General features: G+C 45.6%; 1 protein-coding gene across 1 annotated transcript in view; it reads right to left on the reverse strand.

Annotated features, from left to right (window-relative positions):
- Positions 1-772: 772 nt before the first annotated feature.
- PTH1R (parathyroid hormone 1 receptor) overlaps positions 773-24246 on the reverse strand; it is a 119844-nt gene continuing 96370 nt past the window's right edge. The window contains exons 6-13 of the mRNA XM_051609964.1: positions 21015-21201; positions 18109-18262; positions 11989-12049; positions 10096-10162; positions 6277-6371; positions 4221-4362; positions 2482-2523; positions 773-1491 (exon numbers count right to left, since the gene is read on the reverse strand). Coding sequence (XP_051465924.1) covers positions 1129-1491; positions 2482-2523; positions 4221-4362; positions 6277-6371; positions 10096-10162; positions 11989-12049; positions 18109-18262; positions 21015-21201 — 1111 coding nt within the window. The 3' untranslated portion in view covers positions 773-1128. The remainder of the gene's footprint in view (positions 1492-2481; positions 2524-4220; positions 4363-6276; positions 6372-10095; positions 10163-11988; positions 12050-18108; positions 18263-21014; positions 21202-24246) is intronic.

A 24246-nucleotide genomic window follows, 5' to 3' on the forward strand; every position in this document is an offset into this window, starting at 1 on the left:
TTATATTATTTCCTCATCTGAGCATCTCTAGGCAAACTCAAAGATTTAGGTTAAAGTTTTGTTTACTTATACCAGCCAAAACCTTGTCACTCTGCATGTGTGTGTATGTGACCAAATCATAAAGAACAAGGAAGTTCAGAAGATGTTCAGCGGGAGACCATCCACAAACAATCCCTGTGCTTTTATCTGGCAAATATTGCCTTTGGATCTCATGAAGGAAGGTTTGTCTGACTGTATCCAGCAGCTTGTGCTCCTGGGTGATACAGGCAGACTGTTGATGGAGTCTTCCTTCACATGAGGGCTTCAAAGAGTGAAAAGCCAGAAATTCAGAGAGGAGAATGAGAAGCAATTTCAAGGGTTAAAAAAATGATTGAAGCCTGATTCCACAAGCATCCACAAAAATAAAGGGTTGAGTTAGCTACCCTCTGAACTGGTTTTAGGCACATGCACACACAGGCACACATACCCAAGACCTGCAAGTCCTCCAGCCTGCCTCAACCCTCTTGGTGGGCCCCTCTCCACTGCTGCATCTGGAAGGACAAAAACGTCACACATTCTGATAACCACATTTTCCACCCTAAAATTGCACTGGTTTCTGGCTTGCTACCCAAGGGGTCTTGGTCAGTGTTGTGTGTTTTACCAGGCAGACTTTACAGGGAAAGAGCAAACTAATCTGAAGATGCTGATGCCCAGGGTGCCTTGTACCCTTGCAAGAAGATGGCACTATACACTCCCTGCCAGACTCTTGTTTTTCTGGCTGAGACTCCCATCCTCCTTGGCTGCCCACACTCTGCAGGAGGTCCTAGGACCACGTGCAGCTTTCCAATCCTCCTTCACAAACTCTCAGTATCTCTGTTGTTCAGCAGGTGGCAAGGTCTGGATAGCCCTGCCTCTGGTGACACCAGGGAGACTCAGGTCACTGAGCATATGTATGTGATCAACAGCTGGCCACATTGGTGGCTCACTTTTCTTTTTTTTCCCATATAACTTAACCTCTTGTTCCACAGAACAGAGAAACTGTATGGAAACGCTTGGCATCCGATGCGTGGCCTGATATTCTTTTGCCCACTAAATGCTCTCCAGGAACCTTTTTCATCCTTCATCTTTTTTTCCCCCCTCCTTCTCTCTTTACATCACTGTCTCTCTTTCTTCTTCAACAAGTACTGTGGGTCTGTCTCCATCGTAAAGCCCAGAGCCATTCAGGTACTCCTCATCTTTGTTGTACTGCTCTGGTCCAGAAGAAGGCATGGAGTTTTCAGAAATGGAGCCATTTTTTACATAACCTGGCAAATTCCGGTGTCCATTGAGCGTCCCTGGTATAAGTCTTGTGTTGAGATGGAGGGCAAGTGCCCCTCTTGTGGCTACATTTGTGATGCTGGTGTGGGAAACCATTGGTCCATAACTGTAGGTTGTGCTCCCACTTCGTGCTTTTCTTTTAAAGTCAAGTGCTAACGTCCACCTGCTCCATGATTTCTTTATTTCTGCTTGGACCTGAAGAAAAAGGGGAAAAAAAAAGTGAGAGGAGAGAGGGGCAGAGGGTCACCAGAAAGAGGTGTTACCCACAGAGAGAATGGGCGAGGAGTGTGAAATGGGAAGGAGCAGCAAATTCACATTAAATCTGCCCTTTCCAAATGAAATATTTGACACTGGGAGGCTTGAATGGCTGAAACATTGAACTGAAAATGTGAGTTAACTCTTTCCAAGGGTTAAGGGATAGTGAGGAGCACACCCAGGAGACAGTCATCTCAATATACCATGAGCATCAAGCATAAGTGGGATGAACCATGTTTGGAAGTGCCTCAAGTTTCCTCTACAAAGCAGTTAGCTGACTACTTTAGACCTAGCATCCCACTTTTAGATGACTGGAGTTAAGATGAGATCAATTCCCCATCTTGGTTTTATGCTGCAGAACATAAGCAACAAATCTGTAGTTGCATTTCCCCTTAAAATCCAAAACTTAGGCCTAAGGGGCCTTATACTGGGCCATGAAAGTAGCCCTGTTCTGCTCCAATGTGCGTCCACTGACCATCTAGTATCTTAGTTTCAAGTCATAGAAGGAATTAAGGGAAAAAAAGGACATTTAGAGCATATCACTCTGAAAACAGAAGAAAGAAAAGGACAATCAAAAGAGCTTGCTGGTTAGGCAGCTACTCTATCAACCCACTTCTCTTCTTGCCACAGGTCTGAAATGAAGCAGCACTGAACAGTGCTTCTGCTGGGAAAAGAAAGAAAAATTGTAGATTTTTCTGCATTAGCTACTTCCAGTAGCTCATTTCTTGGTGACATGTTGACCTGGATGTCTTCCATGATCAAAAATGGGGGCATGAACTTTCTGTAACGTGGACTGACAGATCTTTCCCTGAGTGCAAAACAGGATTGTGTCTCAAGAATAAGTGGGGATAAATTGACGTGTATCTCTTGTATCATCTCTGTGTGGAGCCAACCTAACAAAGGAAGGAAATAATGAAGCTGGTGACTTACCTCTCCATTGCAAAAACAGTATATGATGGCAACAAAAAATCCCTAGGAGGAAGAAGAAACAACATATTAATGTTAATCTTGCTACATGTGGGCATCTCTTGCCTGATGGTGGTGCCCAGTGTTCCTGTGTCCCCCCTGAAATCACTTACATTAATAATGTGCTGGATATAATGTGCATAAAACCCTTGTAATATTCAGTAGCACCTGAGAGAGAGGTAAAACCAGCCATTTCCCTGCAGAGTTGAGAATGCAGGCAGCTATATAAACCCTCTGGGTCATGGTTTAGTTAAAAGGTCTATTTTCACTGGCAGATGTTTTGCAAAGTTTCTGAGATGTTGAGAGGTGCCAGGGAAGGTGGTGGGGTGTCCCTCACTGCCAGAAGTTTATGAACATCTGGGCTGCATCAAAAGCAGCATGACAGGTTGAGGGAGGATATTTTCCTCCTCTACTCTGCTCTCATGAGACCCCCCTGCAGGGCTGGGAACAGCTCTGGAGTCCCCAACACAAGGAGGACATGGAGCTGTTGGAGAGAGGCCAGAGGAGGCCTCGGAGATGCTGGGAGGGCTGGAGCAGCTCTGCTCTGGAGCCAGGCTGGGAGAGCTGGGGTGTTCAGCCTCGAGTAGTGAAGGTTCCAGGGAGGCCTTAGAGCACCTTCCAGTGCCTGAATGGGGTCTCAGAAAAGCTCAGGAGTGACATTTTTCAAGAGCACTTCCATCCCTGGAAGTGTTCAAGGGCAGGTTGGGGCCTGGGGCGTGGAGCAACCTGGTCTAGTGGGACGTGTCCCTGCCCGTGGCAGTGCAAGATGATCTTTTAGGTCTCTTCCAACCCAAATCATTCTATGATTCTATGTTATTTGATAACCATTTCCAGTGTTTCACACGCTGCTGATTGTGCAGCAGGATGGGAGGGTGAAAGATGGTCCCGATGGGACTTTTCCAGCCCTGGTTGCAAGTGGGGCAGCCCATGTGTGGGCAGAACTGTTTGAGTAGAATCAGCAAAGGAATTCAGATGTGAGCAAACCATGCACATCTTTTTGTCGGTCAATAATTTACCAGGGTCTTGCTGAAGTCACCCACTATTTTATACCATCTGCACCCAGTAGGAACTGTGGAAGCACCTAAGTGCAAGCTTGGTCCCCATCTCCCTACAGTTTCTCTAAATTGTCCTCTGGCCAGAATCATTGTCCACCTTTCATCATCTCTGCTGGTCAGCCATGATGATAGGTAGCAACATGGAGAGCCAAAAGTTAATCTCTCAGGGAAGGGTGCACAGTGATGACCAAATACTGCTCTGCTTGTAGAGAAATGTGCATTCTTGCTGCTGTGTCTCACACAGGACCAGTCCTGTAACTGACCCCACCTTTTGCCCAAATGTAGACCTGAGGAATCCATTCACAGGACTGAAAGACAGCTTGGGACCAGCAAATAGGAAGCTCAAGTGAAACAACATGTCTCTGTGGATCTCTACCAGCTTATGTCTAGATCTAAAGGAATTAATCTTGTGGGGCAAGTTATCTTTCAACAAGAACATTTTTTGTTGGACACATGGAGCTTTTATAGGTTGTTTGGCAAATAAAAACCATACTTGATAGTAAATCTGCTGTCAAATCACTTTGTGAATGGAATCTCCTGTGTTTAAAAAACAGCCCTGCTTCCAAAGACAACACCTTGCACTCTGATTTCCCTCCTGTCCCTTTTGAAATTCTCATGGTTTGCCCCATAGTTTGACTGTGACAATACCTGGAAAGAGTTGAACAGCATTTCATAGTGCATTTGAACTTGCCAAAGAATCCCTGACACGTCTGTATATGGCATAGCCATGAAAACAATATAGTGAACACCAAACAGAGGCATAAGGACGAGGGTAGATTTCAGCAGCTTCCTGCAGCAATAAGGAAAGAGAAAGACATGGAAGAAATTAGTGGATGGAATGAACCTCCCTGCCAGGCTCCTCCACCTCATACCTTGGATGTAATTTCTTTCTTGCTCGCATGTCTCCTTGGATAGGCTTGGCCACCTTACACCCTTTGTTCACCTGACATTTCAAACTCTCACTTCTCTTATGGCATGTGACACAACCCGGCCTGTTCTCCAGCATGTCTTTATGTGCTGGTCTAACCCTCTCTGCATGCATGCCACCATGTGATGCTGCTGTAGGTACTGGAGATGAAGACACTGAAATGCCTTTTTCAGCCTCAAACTATCCCCAGCTTTGGGTCAGTATCCTGTGTAGAAGGTGGAAAGGTGACCGAGAAGACATGCATGCTGTTCCTTCCAACCCTCAGCCCCTGACTGGCACTAAATCCCCTTGTCCAGACTGGTTCTGCTTCAGCTTACAACTGGACGTGGTCCTTACACAACCTACAGTAGCTGACACTGTTTGAGTAAGGGGGAATTGGACTAGATGAGCTCCAGAGGCCTCTTCCAACCTCAACTACTCTGCGATTTTTCCTGCTTATTGAAACAAGATATGAAGGTCCACCTTGGGTCTGTGCCTCTTGTGCAAAGAGCAGGGCTGGTGGAGAGGTAAGAGTATCTGGGAGCAGAATTGTTCTAGATATCAAGGGGAGGAGGATGGTCCATTATGGGGTAAGCAGGAGGTGAAGACTCTTAGGAGGTGCTTTGGACTTCAGTGTCACCTGAATTTAAAGTAGCAGCTCCATCTTACCTAACACCAAAGTTGGGGGCTGGGGGGAAGTACAATACAACCCCAAGTACTTGGCTGGGTTTGCTCCTGAGGGAACCAGCCTTGCCTGGAAGTGATGCTAATTGAAGGATTAAACCTTCTGCCAAGAGTTACAACAAGTCACCAAGTGCAGGCAATTATTGAGAAGGGCAGACACCACTACCAGAAAGACCTGATACCTCCTCTGTCCAGCAACTGGAAACCACCAAGGGAGTTTCACACATTAAAAGGAGAAGGCCCCATCCAAACCATAATTAATAGCAAGCTTCAGCCAGGGAGAAATAAACAAATAGATAAATCAGAGCCCTGACAGGGCAGCAGAGAAAAATGGAGAGGTGTTTTCCTGCCAAATCTCATTCCTGCTTCAAATGAAACGTCTTGTGTTTGGAGAGTGAGATGGCAGCAATGAGCTCATGGTTTGCAGCCCAAATCATTCTGCTCTTCCCCCTCTGCATGTGTCATGCTGCTCAGTCCAGCTCAGGAGATTATGAGAAGCCTCGGGAGCTCTCAAGCAGCTGAGGTGTCTCAGCAATCTGCTTTTTCTGTCCAGTTTTGACTGTGCTACAAATATCCTAAACTATCAGGAGAGAAGAGCTGGCAGGACAAAGGAAAACAAAACAAACAAGGAAAGCCCAGATTGCCAGTAACTAGTCAGGAGTATTTCTTCATTTCAGCAAAAGTGCTGAAACACCCGCTGAAGGGCAAACTGAACAAATAGACCAAGTTTTACAAAGCACAGGAGGGAAATAAAAAAGAAATAAATAAATTGGTACAAGTTTTAGGGGCTTCAACAGCATAAGCAATGCTTTTATTTTTGTGCCCTTGGTTCAAGGCCAGCACAGTCACTGCCAAGCTGGCTGAAGAGACTGAATTCCTCTCTTTAACCTACAAGGCAGGTCCCACAGGTTGTATTTAAAGGGTTTAGGAGATGTTTAAACTGCTGTTGATTCACTCTGTATTACCAGACTTGGGAGATGACATTCTTCTCACCTTATTTTAGGTGTCTCCAGTGTAGACACCATGAACTAGTCACCCTGGGCTCCCTCTGTGGTCAAGGATGTATAACAGGCTCTTTGACATCTCCCAAAAAGTGGAGAGGGTATGACTCACCTGTACTGTTGCCTTGAGTCACACCTCCCTGCATTCGTCTCTCGTAGCTTGGTTGCTAGGACTCTGATAATGTTGATAAAAAGAATAAAATTTACCTGGAAGAGGTGGGGGGAAAAGCACAACAAGGAAAGAACAACTGTTAAATAAGATCAAGACCGTGCTAGTGGTGTTTAATCAATCCTTTCCCCAAGATGAGTTAAGGGGCTGTGGCACACAGTGACCTGGTCGTGCTGTGTATGAAGCTCCTCCTGGGAGACCTTGTGCTGTGGAAGGGATGAGCTCCACAGGAAAGACCTAAAACTTGGTGGGATTTGATCAGCTGTGTTTAACCTGGATGACTGAGAGAGAGAAGGGAATGATTTTCTCTGTCAGAGTCTGGGCACCTCACACAGAAACACCTACAACTGAGCCAACCTGTCCAGCAACTGCCTGTGATATCAATATACAAGGCAGTGCTCACCAGGCATTTTGAGGCATGAGCTACAGACAAGTCAGTATTTTTCTCATAATTGCCTTTAAAAACTCCATACAGTGATACCAGTACTTCTCATGCCTTCATAACCTCTCAAACTTAGTTTGGGGTCAAGGGAGCAAAGAAAAATCAAATTATATTTGTCTCTTGGGACCCACCTGAGATTAAGATCTCCTCAGGCTAAGAGAAGCATTAGTAGGATGCCTTTCCATATTCCCATGTGCAAAAGGGAAGCAGAGCAAGCAGAGTGCACCATGATGGGGACACAGAGCTGACCTAACTGGAGATGACAGATCAAGAATGTGGAAGGGCAATATAACTGTAAACCTGTTGTATATCTACTGCTAACTCTGCTTCTGGGAATGTATTAGGTATGGACCAAATGAGGACAGTGAGGAAATAATGTCTGCTTCCTATGCAGGGAGCCACATCTATGAGCCCACCTTGTGGCCAGCTGCTCAGCCAAGCTAATCCAGTCCTACAGGAACCTGCTGGTGTCAACCAATGGCAGCAAAAGGTAATGACAACATCTCATGACTATGATGCCACTTAACAGAGAAAAATATTAAGAGATGTCTGAGGGATTCCCAGCTTTTCGTTGCTCCTCAGATACTGGTTTCACTAGGGCTGGCATGACACCTGCTGCTGCCTGAGACAAAGCCATTCCTCAGACTATGGCAAGGCCAAAAGCAGAACAGTTGTGTAACCTTCTGCACTGGGCAGAATCATGGGATTGTTCGGGTTGGAAAAGACCTTTAAGATCATCAAGTCCAACCATTAAAAGAACATTACAATGCTTAAACCATGTTCCTAAGCACCACACTTACACATCTCTCTAACACCTCCAGGGATGGTGATTCAACCACCTCCCTGGGCAGCCTATTCCAGTCCACATTGCTGGGCTAACACTGGTGCCTATGGGTTTCTCTGGAGGCTTGCAACAGTCACTTGGCTTCTCAGATGCCAGTATAGCAGCATTGCAAGGAAACAAACCACCATGCCACACACAGGCTCATAGCTTTATGCCAGAACGGGGCCATTGTGAGCCTCTAGTTTGATCTCCTGCAAAACTCAGCCCATAAGACCTCCTTGTATTCATTTTTGTTTGAGCTAGAGCAGATCTGGGCTTCAGTGTTTCCATGACGGAGATCCTACCACAACCATTGGTAAATTGTTCCAACGGTTAATTATCCTCACTGTTAAAACAAGTAGTTCCCTGAGCTGCTGCAGGAACACGGCTTGGTTTGCTATGGCTTTGTCTTCTGTGGTTGGATTCTTTCTCCTTTAACGAGGTGCAAGTTCCTTTTGAACAGCTCTGCTCTGTGTTAAAAAGGGGGTAAGGTCCTATTACACCCTTTTCCTTGGAGGGCCAGGAGTAGAATTTCTCTCCTGTATCTGTTTGACTATTTTCAGGAGGTTTGTGGGAATGTAACATCCATGCAGCCCCATTCCCTTCGTTACATTTGGTTGGAATTTACTGACTGGCACAAAAGTTATAAGGGAGGGATGGACAGATGGATGGACAGAGAAGCACACAGCCTGGGGACACAGAACTCATTTTCATTGGCAACCAATCTGAAAGGGGGGTGTGGGGGGAAAGCCAGGCTTTGTTTCCCATATGAGTTTTTCTAACTTCAAAGGCTCAGAAGTGGAATCTTGCTCTGCACATTTGTCAGCTTAATTGAAGATGTCCAACCTTATCATTGTCAAGAGGGAACTCCTATAACTTCCTGAAATGTGTGCTGAGTTTTAAAAGAAATCCAGACAACTGAGTAACTTCAAAACTAGCAGGAGAGTGGAAGGGTTTTAAGCTCCTCAGCCCTCAAATTCTCTGCAAGAACATCCAGAAAATGTATGACTTGGTCCAGCAACATCTTACCAGCCAGTGTGGGAACTGAAAAGGCAGCCAAGTGAACAATATGAGCCCACAGAAATTAAACAGAAACAACCCACAGAATATTTTTGCATGATAAATAGCTACATTTGCAAATAGACAGGGTACAAGCACAGCAGAACCTCATGGAGAAACATTATTTTTACAAGGATGAGTCTCAATTGAGCTCTTTCTCCTCTGCTAATTGGACCTTACATTAAATGCAATGAGGTTGCTGGCATTCACATAGGTGAACTATCTGAACTTTCTTCTCCATCCTACTCTTTGGTTTCCAATGACCACGGTGTGGGCTTGGTGATTCGTTTCTTCCAAGGTGCAGAACTAATTGCTAAAGCCAGGTGGAGAATTTCCACCAAAAGGAAATTCTGATGAAGAAAATAAGCCCTGACCCCAAGTCCAAAGCAGCTCACCTAGTTGCACTTATGAACATATTCACTTCAGAAACTTTCCTGCTGTTTATATGCAGATATTCTGATTTTCTTCTCACCCACACTAACCATCTTCCAAGGCCTCCTGATTTGTAAGCCAGAAGGAAGTATATAGAGCTTGATGGAAAACCTTCTGAAGACTATAGGGAGATCCTTACTGACTGCACCCAGCTACTCATAGGTGAATGTAAAGGGGAATAGGATGTGAAGGAGTGGAAAAACTCTTTTGCATGCACTCATCTAACCAGCAGATGATGGAGTGATGGAGAATCATGGAGGGAGGAAAGGGGGATATTAATGAGAACTGTGAAAGAAGGTTCTCTAGCTTATGAGAACTCTGCTCAAGCAAGCACATAGTCACCCACTGAATTCCCCTTGTGCAGATAATATCATCTTTCAGTGACCTCTCCAGCTTGGGAGAGCTCATTTCTGTATCTGGATAATGTCACCTATATTCCTTCTGTCCCCTCTGGCTGCTGGGTGGGGGCTGAAGTGAGCTTGTGTCAATGACTACCAGCATGCTGGATCATAGATGGGATGGTTTAACTTTCATCCCCACCTCTGAGGTATCCCAAGCTTTTATTAGCTCAGAAAGGTAGGTCTGAAACACTCTAATGACACAGAAGCATGCCCAGAGAAAAGGTCTGGTCTAGCTATGGAGCCCATGTAAGGTGCCTGGTGACAAAGTATTATGACCCCTGAGGGTTTCTAGTATCTCATGGGTTGGAAATACCAACTTGAAAGTGTTTTATTAATGATTTTAGGGTCTTAACTCCTGTGTAATTTTTATCTCATAAACAAAACTTAAAGCTGCTCATAAACTCCTCTACCATATGCATCTATCAAACTTACAGGCAGGTCAAATATAAGGCCCTTAGACTAGATATACAGAAGCTCCACACCTTTAAGGCACAAACTGTGTTAAAAGGGTGATAAGAGTAGGGCAGCTTGGCTCAACTCTTTGCACTGAGCCTGCAGTGACCCAAGGCTCTGCCTCCCACTCCCCACAATCAGCCGGTACTCACCACGATAGCTGCCAGGATGGGCACCTGAATAATCCATTTTAAATTGCCAGCACTCAAGTCCCAACACCTGAGAAGAGATTGACATCTCATTAGGAAATTATTTGTTACAAAGAGCAACAGAGTTAAGTATCTCGTTGGATAAATCCACCCTGGAAGGACAGGTTCCTCCAAAGCCTGGTGCACTGGAAGGGCCTAACTCTAGTGAAGGGACCTACCTCTGACCCTGCCTTCATTCAGCACGGCTTGAAAATAGCTCTTCTGCTGCTGTTACACTATTCAGAACTAAAATAATTATTAAACACATTTAAACTTATCCTCTCTGTTTGGTGGAACAGGTCTTTCCACCATCAGCAAGACTAGTCCCTTCTGGGGACAACCCATACCTTTCCACTCCTTTTTCACCTCCTTCCCAGAAGGAAAGCTACACTAAAAGTCATCCAGCTTTCATGAAAACAAGAGAGGTGCAAACAGCCTAATACTAACCCTTGGAATAAACCTGCACAACTTGGCTTGGGGACAGGTCCTGTGTGAAGACACAGTGATGGTGACAATACTGTGGTTCTACATTTGACTCCTGCGCTTCCATCAGCCCTGCAGTGAGACCCAGCCATGTCCTGTGAAAGTCTTTATCTCCTTTTCATCTTCAGCCCTTATCTAGGTGAGGACTGGGAGGGCAAACTGTTGGTGGTGTGGACGTTGGGCTACAGGCATTAGTCTGTTAACAAGGGGCTGAACACTGTTTTCTCCCAGGTGCTTCCAGCAGCCATTGAATAAGGTCACTCAGTGTGAATTGCTCTGTTTGAATTCTCTCCAACCATGGACATTGAAGTGCCACAAGCTTTTCTTTATCTGAGCCAGACAGCCCCCACATGGCAGCTGCAGTTTTCATTTTAGAGGCCGAATTCTGCCCAGGCAGTTATTCAAGGAGAAAGAGAGGCAGGGGCAGACAAACCACTGGTGCTGACTGAAAGTCTCTGTGACCATGAGCCTGAGCCAATGCAGATGTGTCACACTTCAGTAGCTCTGCTGCTCTGTCCTTCCAAGGCTGGAGCTGAAATCCCATTTGGAAAGCACTGTCCTCCAAGGTAAAGGCTTTTGGAAAGCTGTCTGGGGATCCCCCATTGCTGATGGATAAAACCCATTGTGTGGTCAGGCCCCTTCATTTTTCTTGGGGAAAATGTGATTGTATTAGGGTTTGAACATTGGATGCTATGGAATATTGTAAAAATATGAGGCCATGAAGGTGGCAGTGTGGGACCAAAGAAGCAGTTGATCCATATCTTGTTCCTGACAGTAGCAAGAAGCTGATATTTAACCTGGAACAGGCAAGTAGGTAATGGTATTTTTCTAGAGTATTCTTCCAACAATCTGCCATTCACCATGGTTTCCTGAGCCAGAACTTTACTGAGCATTTAATACTTCTGGAGAAATTTATCTTCCATGAAGTTGTACAAATTCTTTTAAAACCTAAGGCCACACTGGCATCCACACCTCCTGGAGTTACAGCTTCACCACCTCACCAGTGCCAGATCGTCTCCTTTGACTCTGCTGAACCTGCTATCTCCAAACTTCATTCCCAGTCATTTTGGATGTAAAAGACCACTGTCCTGTCCCTGTCTAGCTGTGAAATATTCCCCTTGAACCTCAGGGGTAACAGCTGCAGGGGTTCAAGTGGATGAAATTCTCTACAACGAAAGAAAGAAAACCCAGGGCATAAAAAACCCTGCCAAAACCTTCCCCAGAAGTTTCCTAACTTCAAATAGAAATCACTTCTGGATTTGCCTGGTTCCTTTTTAACTTTTGATTCACCCACAAAGTCACCCTTGGGGAGCCAAAAGCTCCCAAGAAACCATCACACATAAAAGGGAGGAAAGAAGATCTGATGAGACTTACTCCGTGTCGGCTAGAGTGGCTCTCACGCTGGCCCACGCTGTAACAAATACAGCAGGGAGTCCTGAAAAAAAACACAGGTCAGGCAGGCTGAGTAGAGGGACTAGAGGCTCTGATATTATAAATGCAAGTGGAACAAGCTTGAGGAGGGTGGAAGAAGGAGTTTTTTAATATTTAGGCAAGTGTTCAAGGGCTTGGAGCAATGTGGTCTGGTGGGAGCTGTCCATGCCCATGGCATTGGAGTTGGAACTAAATGATCTTTAAGGTCTCTTCCAACCTAAACCATTCCATGATTCTATGAATTTAGACTAGGAAAGCCTGATCTTGGTCTCACATCTCTTTTGTAGTCCAAATGCTAAAAACAGTGTCAGGAATTATTTTCTGGAAGACAAGTGTCATGGCTAGGACATGTCCACCCTACTGAACTCTCCTGACTTTCAAAACAGGGCAGCTTGCTTTTCCAAGTTGCCAGCCAGGCATTGTCCAGGCTTAAGCACCTCCTCAGCTATGTTTGAAAGATGCCCAGGGGGTCTGGGATGGAGATTGGTCATGGACTTGACAGGATAAATCATCCTATGCTTGTCCTCTAGCACTACACTGTAGATACACAGCCTGTAGGGATTGAACCTGGGTGACTGACACCTGCTCAAGCCAACTCATTCAATTTGAACCAGGAAGGGTTTCCTGCAGCACACCTTTCCCAGGGTATTTGTTCCCTTTCCCTGATGTCAAGGAAAGGTGAATCTGGACTCAGGGCTGGACCATTTCCCCCAGCACAGGGCTGGCTGGATTAGAACCTCTGTGAAGTGTGAGAAACTTGCTGCATGAAGCAGAAAAGTGGTAGAATTTAGGGTAATGCTTGCAAAATACTCTAGCCCAAGGTTCACTCCCAAATGGACCATCCTTATGTCAGCACAGTTACACTGGGCACTATCTTTTCCCTGTGAAAAGTAAAAGAATCATCAATACCTAATTGGAATATTCTATTTATTTTTTTTTGTATGGTCCAGTTCTGCTATATTTGTACAACTGAGTCCCCTACTGGCTTCCCTTAAAAGGCAGGATCAAATCCACAGTAGCTTCCACAAATTCCAGAAGAATAGCCCCTTTCAGGTGAAAAAAAAATTAATTAAAATATAAATAAAGGCGACATTTATCACTGATGACTGTAAATATGCTGTTCCCAGCCTAAGCCCATTGGAGCTCAGCGTGCATAAGCACACGCTTAACTTTCAGCATGCATTTAAGTCTCATTAAAGTGCTTGAAGGCTTTCCTGAGCATGGAGGCTTTCCTGAGCTGGGCTGTGGAGCAGGGACGCCTGCTTCCTACACACATGGACAACAGGGCTGTTATCTTGGCTGGAACCTTTAAAGGCCACGGTAACATAAGAAAGCATAAATAATGAAACTCAGAGTCTCCCTCAGGACCAGCCCAGCAGCACTGCCCACAAAGATACATTTAGAAGGACTGCTCCCTGCTTTACCATCCCCTACCATGGCTGGTGTTGGAAAGAAAATCCTTATTGCACTCTGAACCCTTGAGCCTGCTGAAGCTGAGGGCTTGGAGAAGACAATGATTTATTGTAATGAACACCATCTATTTCCTCCTCCCTGCTAACCAGCTATCTATGAAAAATACGTGTGTGCTCTGAGCTACTGGCTGAGCTACCCCAGGATTAAAGGCATAGAAGTTTGCTGATATCATTGGGGATGTTCCAGGTTGTATGAGAAACTGGCTGCATTGAGAGGCAGAGATGCCTGCTGCCTGCCTGAGAGAGGGGAGGTGTTGACCCTCTATTGTGAAGCTTGAAATATGGATTGTTTCAGAGATCTGCTTGTGTCTGACACGTACTTGTTCCTCTCTAGCCTGCTCTGTACTTCAGAAAAGACACTGTTCCCATTCATCCTGTTCTTGTGCTGTGTTCAAGGTTCCTAACGACAATCAAATATACAGCAGAAAATAATTATACCTAAAAAAATGCCTCTGTGTGGATTTATTGTGCCCTGTGCACTGTTGCCTCATTCTGTTCAGGCAAGCTTAGGAAAAGGATCCCTGACATTTTTTGCAGAACACACCAAGTGAATTCCTGGCACCAGTTTTATTGCTATTTTTGTATTTCTGCATCTTCTGATTTTTTATTTTTTTTTGTGATGTGAGCAATCATAAATGTTCTACAAATGTGGTATGAATCCCCCCCCCCTCACTTTCCTCTGCTCCATTTTTACATTCTCTCTATGTCAATGTGTCAATGTACCATGAAGAGTTCGGGCTCTCAGGCAGCTCCTAGAGTTCAATAATCTCCTCCTCTGGTAGGCAGCCTTTCAACTTAAAGAGTGTGAAGGCTTAGCTTTGCCACCACCTTTCAGAGGGTGATCACCTGCAGTAGATCTGGATGTGTTCCTGTGTTATCTACTGTAGGTGATCCTGCTCTAGTAGGGCGGTTGGACTAGATGATCTTCAGAGGTCCCTTCCAACCCTGACGACTCTGTGACTCTATGACTGACTTTCTACTGTGTACACGTGAAAGTCCTGGTCTGTGATGACCCAAGGCTGACAATCCCCTCTGCTGGGCACTATGAGTGCTCCTTGTTTGGAGAGAAACCAATCAGAAAATTAGGACTCAGGCCCTTGAAGTTTGACATCCAAAGACATCCACAAACAGCAAGATACCCGAGAGGATGCAGCTCCATCAATAGGAAGCCATACATGGTTCCATGCATCTGGCCAACCCACCAGGGAAAAGAAAGTGAGTTTCTGTAAAGCCTGTGATCTCCTGGGTGTCCATGAGCACAGACAGGTGCAGGCATGGATGGATCCATGCATGTCCTCCCCCTTGCATGTAGGCAGCCCCTGAGCACGACCGGTGTGATGCAGGATGAACCCACCAGGCAGCGGTGCCGCGAGTGACTTCTACAGAATCCACATTGTATGCGCTGTGCATTTCCAGTCAATACACACAGTGTGTACAATGCAGGTGCTATAAAGTCAGGTATCTCCCCATCAGCTGGAAAAAGTGCAAACCTCAAGCTGGGCAAAGTCTGGTGGCCATCCCAACCCCCTTGCTCTCCTCTGTTGCTTTTCTTGTGTACGTGCCCCTAGCAGTTGGAAAAGTGGCTCTCATGCACGTGGCAAAGCTGTGAAGAGGGGAGGCCGTTGCAAAGTGACTGTTAGGAGAAGAAAGCTTATGAATAAAGACCTTGTGTAGGTCTGGAGAAGGTTGGTCTCAGTTCGCTGCTATTTGAAAACCTCTCTGAGGAACAATGTATGTGTTTTTTCAGTCCTTCTGTGTCACAGTTTCCTAATATTAAATAGGGCTAATAATAGTCTCCAATGCCTCTTGTCCTGTTGGGTACACACACGTTCAGGCGAGGATCATTTCTGCTTAGATCAGCATGCAGGGCTCACCAGCATGGGAGTTTTTGGACCTGAGCACCTCTAGCAACAACACACCAATCCATTTGTCTTTTCCAGGTTTCCCTACAGCCCTCATTTGCACCATAGCTGAAAGCCAGTGCAGTCCAGCCAGAGGTGGAATTAACATGGTGTGAGGGAAAAATGCCAGTGGAATCAGCTTGGGTTTTCTAGCTATTGGTCATGCTTCTTAGACTTCCTTCATAAAACAGCTGCAGGGAATTTGAAGTCTGCTGGGGAATTTATTGTTGCCAATGCCATTATAATGGCATTATTTATTTATTTCTGTAGGGTGCTGGCAAGGAGCAAGCTCCTTTCTGTCACCAGAGTGTCCCTTGCAAGAAGGACACTCTGGGTTTCCATGGAGCAGTGTTCCCTTGTTCCACTGAGGATGTGGATTGAAAAGACTGGACAGAAATCTCTGGGTCTGACATCAAAGACTAACTATATGTTCTGGTTTCCTCAGCAGTCTGGAAATGTTGTAGGGTGAGTTTTACTCCCTATCCCCACTTTGGAAATTTCCAGGCAGGATAAATCCAGTGTTGTTTGTTGTTACACAAGCATGAAAAAAAAAAAAAGAATAAATAAAACCAACCCCAGTTTGGGGCAAACTTGTCTTTTCTGTACCTACGTGGAATGTCATAATTATTTATTGCTGATTCCCTGTCATTTATTGCTGTGGTATGGGCAGGATCCAGTGCCCACTGCAGGGAACTGGAGTTTTTCCACTGACTCCAGTGGGTCTTGGATTGGGTTGCCCTTTCCAGTGCCCAAAAGCTATCAAAGCAACACGTCGGTGCGGGGCCGTGTGTGTACATTATCATGCTAATCAAAACAAAGCAAAAACAAATACAACTGGTGGGATCCTATGTTCTCATTCCAGAGGAATTTAAATGGAGCAGCCTCAAACTTTTGGAAGCGCGTAGATGATTGGTGTTGTGACAGGTGTGACTTCAGCTTGGTGGTTGCTCTGATAAAATGATTCTACTCTGGCAGTGGTTGGGAGAATTAATGAAAGGAACCCAGGCCTGTTTGACTGTTTTCCTTTGGCTGCATTACGAGCAGCACCAAGTTGTTTTTTCTTGTTAAACATATGGCATTGTTTTTCAACTTCTTCCTTCTAGCATTTGCTCTGGGGAATTGTTTCTTTAAATCTGCTCTGTCCAGTTTAATGCCATTTTCTGAGAAGAAAATCTTAAGTAGCTTGAAGGCTTGAAAGAGGATGGGGTTTGTTTTGTTGTTTGTTTGGTGGTTTGTTTTTTTGGTTTTGTTGGGTTTTATTTTTTTTTAATGTTTTGGTTTTTGGTCATTTGTTTTAAATAAGAGGTGACATCTAAAGTCCTTTCTGTCTCACAGCAGCTGAGGTAAGAAATACTCTGTCCCCAGAGTATCTCTCTTCATTTATTTATTTTCCCCCCAAGCCACCAGCTGGCTGGAACTAGAGTTGGCCTGAGATACAGATACCCACTTTGGGAGTCACTTTTACACCTCCTGTCTTTATCATGTGGCAGTTTCTGACCTGAACATGAGGTTAGTAAGGATCTTGCAGATCCCTTCTCCCCCATCACCACAGTGGAGAAGGAGGAAAGCTAGAAAGATTCCTGCAGGCTGGTCTACCCCAGGCTAGTGAACCCCTTGCTTGCTCTCATAAAGCACAACAACCTCCCACAGGCCTCCATAAATTTAAATCTGCTCTATCCTTGCTCAGAGCTCCACTGTTAGAGACATTGTTTGGTTTCTGGACAGGGTATGGTGTGGTGCACACATTAATCTGGTCCTAAAATGCAGTCAGGATGTGGCCAGGTGCATTTTGGACTTGGAAACTGGGAAGTGGTTGCAGGCCATATGGTTTAGATGTAACCCTAGGCACCTCTCAACAGGTTTTTCCCGCTGTGAGCTCCTTTGTAGACCTACACCCCATTTTTCTTAGTTAAGTCCTTGAGGATCATCTAATACATTTCTTGTTCTACCTTACAGTACACAAGCTTCAAACAACTGTGAGCAGTTGTTTTATTGTCCTCAGCCTACCAACACCTCATAACTCCTTGCAATTCAAAGCTAGTGCCAGAAAAGAACAGAAGGCACATTCTCATCTGAAATGTGTGTGCCCACAATGCCTTCTACTAATGAGCAACCTTCCTGCACCCACATCCCACCCCTTTCTCCTTACTCCAGGAAAAGATCTCTGAGTTAAAAGAAAAGGGGAAAAAAAAAAAAAAAAGCTTCCCCACAAATTGCAGGTTTCTACTGGTGAAACCTCAGGAGCTTTTTAAAGCAACTGAGGTCTGAGGTAGGAAGTCAGAGCTTAGGTCTGCCGTGAGGAGCAGATACTCACAGCCTCAGACAACTTTCCACCCCTCCAGCCCAACCCCTGTTTCTCAGCAGGAGGCCCTTGGCAGAGCTGGGGATCACTCAGAGACTTCACTAAAATCAGCTGTCACGTGTACACATCTGCTACCCTGGAAGGATGGTGAGATACGCTGTCTCTCCAAACCTGAGCAGATCTTCCAGAGATCCTGGAAGTGCCATATTGTGAAAATACCACAATTTAGAAATGATAAAGGCTTCATAAGAAAGCTGAGCTGTCCTTGGAAGAGTCACTGTCCCTCTGATTGTCCCCTCTCCTAATATTTATATCTATGCACTCTCTGCTTCAAAGACTACCACCCACAGGCCTCTTAAATCAACTGTAAGGAGCAGCCATGACTTACCCCAGCCAAATAATGTGAATCCCCAAAGATACTTCTTCTCTGAGAAAAATGCCATGAAGATGAGGCTGTGGAGATAGAGCCCTTCCACCAGAATCCAGTAGTAATTGGTTGCCAGGAAGTAGAGGAAAAAGGTAACAGCTACTTTACAGCCCACCTGCAATCAGAGAATCACAGAATCATTAAGGTTTGAAAAGACCTTTAAGATCATTGTAGAAAGACAAGAACATGGTGTGAAATTCTTTCTCTACTTAAAGCCATGATTTGCCAGGATGGGCTGGAAAACAAGATGGAGAAAGGAAAATAAAATAAGCTGAGTTCCATTGGAGAGCTTTTACAAGGGGGAAATCAGTACAACAGAAGAGATAGACAATTGAGAAGAAAGCTTCTCCTCAGCCTTACGTTGTGTCTAATCTAAGTCTACATCTACATGTCTAATCTAAGTCTCCCCTCTTTCAGTTTTAAGACATTCCCTCTGCTCCCATCCCTCCCTGCCCTTGTCCCAGGTCCCTCCCCAGCTTTCCTGGAGCCCCTTCAGGCACTGGAAGGTGCTCTAAGGTCTCCCTGGAGCCTTCTCTTCTCCAGGCTGAACAACCTCAAGTCTCTCAGCTTTGTCTCCAGAACAGAGCTGCTCCAACCCTCGTATCATCCTCCAAATATCAAGACACTTTCAGAACAGACCTGAGTTTCAAGGTGGGAAACCTAGTAGAAACTTCCAGGACACACCAATTTTAAAGGGGTACATTAGCAGAACTCTCACTCCACACTGACCTGCAGCCCTTTGCTTTCTTGAGAGAAAAACCCTGACTGTGACCCAACAATGCTTTGCTCTCCTGACAGAGTGGGGCAAATCCATCCTTGTTTCAACATTTCTCAGCCCTAGTAGAGAAAAGCTGCAAAGTAATGATGCCACGTGGGGTTAATGGGCACCAAGGGACCCTTAAAACCATCTCTTGTCCATGTGGAAATTCTGGGACTCTGGATAGTCCAATTTCTCAGAAACTTCTGGCCATTAAACACATCCCACAGCAGCACCACATCTCTTTTTGACCCTTCCTTGGAGAGGAATATGAGTGACTTGCAGAAAATTTCAATAAGCAACTTGTAAATAAAACCAGATTCTTTTCTGGCCCAGTTGTTACTTTGATCCTTTGCCAATCAAAATGAATATGTGCATATCATATACATATATATGTAGCTATATGAAATATGGACACATTTACACCTATTTTCTTTTACAGGTGAAACTAGTTAAAGTGGAAGGAAGAGAATTAAAAACCCCCATCCAGCTTTAATAATAGTTTTTGTATTTACAAAAACAAATAAATAGGACCATCTACTCACACACAGGGAGCATCAGACAATAATTGCAAAGCTTCCACTTCACTTGGAAACAAAGGGAGTACATTAATTGTTGCCTTCATCACTTGTTTGCCTTTCAATTCAGCAGAGTGGGAAATGCCATAAAATTGCTAATATTCAAAGAATGTAGTGTATTATCCCAATTATTCCCTATAATGGGTGCAGCTCAAGGAGAAACAGAAAACAGTGCAGTAAAACATTGTGTGTTCTTTCCAAAAAGGGAATGTTTTGAAGTGTGCTGAGTGCTCCAGTCAGAGACTCACCACATTAATGAAATGGATCTCTGAAAGTGGAAGGAAAGATGAGAAAATTCCATTGGAGGGGACTTTTATTGCAGGGGGGTTGGTGGCCAGGTCCCTGGTAGCAGCACAGGCTGTGGAAGACCTGAGAAGCCAAATGAATGCACAGGCAGAAAGTTTATTGCCACATTGTGAGAGCTACTCCACTAAGATGTTTGAACTAGCTCAGATATTTGTGTGCATTGAAGGTGACTCTTGACCTTCGATACTAATATCTATCTCTTCTGTCTCTCTAGCATTCAAAAATTCATGGATGATGAGCTATCACACCTAGAACCCACCACTGCAAATTTGTGATGAGACCTATGACAAGAAGAGCAGAAAGCTTTAGCAAGTGGGGACAACTTTGCAACCTAAGGATGGGTTTTATCTCCCCCAAACACATGGACAATGTGGTGTCTCTGACTGAGCTTTCTACACAATGAAAAGAAACATATACTTCTGGAGACGGGTTCACCTCACTTCAATTTTTATTTTAGGGTGTGGTGTATCATAACCTTGAACCAACTAATCTTTAATCAACTGCCTGTGTTGACTATATTGACCCAGCTGACCACAGGTGGAACCTGGGGTGACTAGATTGAATGAAGGTGTCTCTTTTGTAAACATCTGCTTTTCTGCAGATGAACTCTAACTTCTCTTCTGATTGTTCATAATCTCTCTACTGTCCCTTCTAAAATGTCTTTTTTTTTCAGAGGTGAGAGCTCTGGAGTCAAGGCTGAGAGCCTCCCAAGATGAGTTGATCTGTGTGGCTTTGCTATGTATGGGCTGTCAGTCTGATGGCACAGATGTTACAACACAATAATGTCACCATGGGTCATAGAGAGAGGAGCTTCAGGTAGAAAATCAGACAAGTGCACGTTGTGGTGGGATATCTGCACACTGTGGAACGCAAGAAGTGATGTCCCCTGTGCTGGCAAAGCCAGGGGACTTTCCACAGCTGTACACTTTAGGTGGCATCAGAGAAATGTTGAAAATAGTAATTGTAGATAGAAACAAACACTTCAACCTTGAATTTACCCTTGAATTCCATGGGGAATTTCCTTAGCTGTGGGGCTGGGCAATCCCTCTGGGCCAGTGGATTGAGAGGGACTGGGAAGAAATGGGGAGACCTAATGGAGGATGAGGAAAGTGGGAGAGCTAGTGTTCCTCAGTAGGGTGGAAAATCCCCCCAAAAGAGCTGAGGTGTTGAACAAGAGAGGACAGAGAAATGAAGCCGGGAGACCCAGCTGCTCTGGGGATACTCACAAACTGCGATTTATCTGCTGGAGGTGCTTCAGTGATGGATTTCAAGTCTTCCTCTGAGATCCGTTCCATCTCCTCCAGAGCTGACCCAGAGTACAAGACTGCGTCCTTCACGAAGATGCTCACGGCTCTCAGCATGAAGGAGACAAACAGGTGCATGTGGATGTAGTTTCTAGTGCAGTGCAAACGCCTGGAGGAGGAGACAGGGAAGGGTTGGAATAGGTTAGCCCAACTGTTGGACAGACTCTGGGTCATCTCTTCTTCTGAAGAGCCCCAGCTCCTCTCACCAGCACTGTGCCACCACAGGGAAGCAGTGCTAGTGACAGTGCTGCTCTGCACAAGGAAGAACTGTTTTACCATCAGGGTGGTGAGACCCTGGCCCCAGAGAAGCTGTGGCTGCCCCATCCCTGGCAGTGTTGAAGGGCGTTTTGGATGGGGCTTGGAGCAACCTGGGCTGCTGGGAGGTGTCCCTGCCCATTGCAGAGACAGTGGAACTAGATGACCATTAAAAGCCCTTTCCAACCCAAACCATTATGTGATTCTGTGATTTCCCCATGGGGCTGGTAACAAATTAATTTAATGAAGTAATGAATTCAAGAAATGAATGAATTAAACTCCAGGGGTTTGGTCACAGAATGCTGCTGACTTTGTACTAGGACAATGTCATGCCTCGACTCGTTTAAGCTCCATTATATCTGACTGGGAAACCTTGGGAAGAAGCAGGGATGCATTTTGCCTGTATCAGGCCTGGGCAGTGAGCCTGCATGCAGTGGGCAGTGAGTCTGCACCTGGAGGCTGGTGTGTGCAGTGTACATGCAGCTGGAGGAGGGTGTGCGATAGGCAGTCCATGCTGCGTGTGTGCAAATCTGGAGTGCACTGAGCATGCAGTGCACGTGCGGGGTGTGTGCAGTACCCATGCAACCAGTCTGCAACTGTTTGCACAAGCAGGACACTGTGTGTGCAGTGCACGAGCAGCTGGAGGCAGTGAGAAGTGCATTCAGCATGAAGCACATGTGCAGTGTCTGCACATCTGGCCACCACCAGGATGAACGCAGTGGGTGCACAGCCAGTGTGCAGGGTCTCTGCAGTGAGTGTGCACCCAGCATGCAGTGGACATCCAGGGGATGAACATCTGGCATGCAATGTGCGTGCAGTGAGCCAAGCACAGCTGTGTAGTATGTGCAGGGTGTGGGCACCCTCATCCCTGGTGTTCAGTGCACAGGCAAGGAGAGAGCATCAAGCATGCAGCCCAAGGAGCACAGGCAGAATCCAGGACACACGCACAGCACTTGCTGGTACTACAGTGTGGATCCTGTGTGTATGTCCCTTTCAGCCTGAAATCCATCCCTCCAACAAATCTACCCCTCTCAGGGTAAAACCCTGCATGTAAAGACTTCACACTCGTCTGCACTTTGTGCAGAGGAAATGGGCTCCAAAGGCCACTAAAAGCCTTGAAGAACTTCTTGTCAACTGCTCATCTCTGTGCCCCCTCCCAATGTAGCAGCAGCTATAGCAGTAACTATAGTGTGCTGGGCTGTTTTCTCTGTTTGCCATCAAGCCACTGTCCTTTGCTTGGTCCTACTGAGCCTTTTCTGGGCTCCACTCCAGCAATGGCAGCAATGACCCCACAAATGCTGATTGTAAAGCGCTTTAAGATCCTTTTTTGGGGGGGAAAAAGCTGGATGGTGAGATGTGAATGAGTTAAACCCAGAGCTACTAGATGTGTTTTAGAAACTGATCTTGCCTTTGGGGAGAAGGAGCTAACTGACATATTGAGAACCCCATGTGTCCTCTATAGCTGTTTTGCCTGACTAGCCATGCATGAGTCTGTTAATGGGTTTACACTCTCTCAAATCCCCAGACCCAATAATGGAAATAAGAAATAATAGCTGTGTTTTTTTGGTTTTTTTTTTCTCTTTTGGGGGAGATTGTCACAGTAATAACAGTTGTTTCCTGTGCTGTTGCAATACAAATGATGCCAAGTGGAACTGCTGAGGTATAAATGAAGTTGGGCTTTGTTCCCTGCATTTGAAATGTAACCAGTGAATCCCTGGGCTATGTGTTATCTGGGAAAAAAAATCTGGCTTGGTCCCTGCTGCTTTGATCCCTGGGACAAAGATGCTCTAGCACAGTTGTCTCTGTAGTCTGGGCTGTAAGTGATGTGCTCTGACTGCAGACTGTGTCTCCTGAAACCAGAAGTACACTTGCATACATGGACATTAAATATTTTAACAACCTTGTCAGTGTCCAGTGGGAAATGAAACAGGAGGGAAAGGGATGAGAGGACAGTAGGGTGGTGGCAGGGAGGGGTTCTGGGACTATGTCGTATGAAGTCCCTCCAGGAGGGATCTGCTGTCTCCTTTGGCTTGTGTGTGTCACAGATTTGAGCACTGGGATGCTTTGCTATCCAAGCAAATCCCCCTGAGCTCCTTTTGCTCACTGCAGAGAGGGCTGAGCACTTTTAGAGCCAAGGGCCACACATTTTATTCCCGGTGGTACATGTCTGGGGCTTAGCTGGAGCTTGCACAGTAGGAGCTGCTGAGTTCATCTGCAGATTCCATGTGGTTGTTTGCTGCATGGAGAATTTCCCTCCACAGCTGTTGTCTGGGTCACTGCCAGCCACCAAAGGGAGACAAATATGGGGCTCAAGGCATGAGGAATCAGCACCCAGCTCCACTTGCAGCTCCCCAGATATGGTTTCCAAAAGATCAGGCTTCTAACTGTGAGTGAGACCCTTCATCCCTTCCCTGGTCTCTACATCACCAGGGAGGTGCAACAGCCAGGTCTGAGGGCTGGCTAGCACGTGTTCAAAATGCTATTTAGGGGCCTACATCTCATGGCAGGGGTGGTGGAAAGGGAGAGCATAAAATCAGAGTTATGAGAGTGAGTGATCATTTTTGACTCCCCAGGTACAGCAGCAGCATGGGGGAGTGGGGGAGCTGGAGGAGTCAGTCCTGAAATTTTACATGGCTAAGATCCACCTCAACTGCTCTGTCCCACATGAATTTTTGGGTGTACAATGGAATCTCCCTTCTGAAGCCTTAGCTATCTAAAAAGTAGCCACCTAAATCTAAGGCAATCATCTGCAGGGGTGATAGGGACAGAAAACCTCAGATAGTCTTCCAAGAGAGGCAAACCTCCTCCTGGAGGTGCCTCTCTTCCTGTTTGCTACAAAGAGGGTCTAGAAAACTTCATTGCAGGTGGAAGAAGTTCAGACATCCCACCCACCATCGCC

The sequence above is a fragment of the Apus apus genome, chromosome 2 (genome assembly GCF_020740795.1).
Source record: "Apus apus isolate bApuApu2 chromosome 2, bApuApu2.pri.cur, whole genome shotgun sequence".
NCBI classification, from domain to species: Eukaryota; Metazoa; Chordata; class Aves; order Apodiformes; family Apodidae; genus Apus; species Apus apus.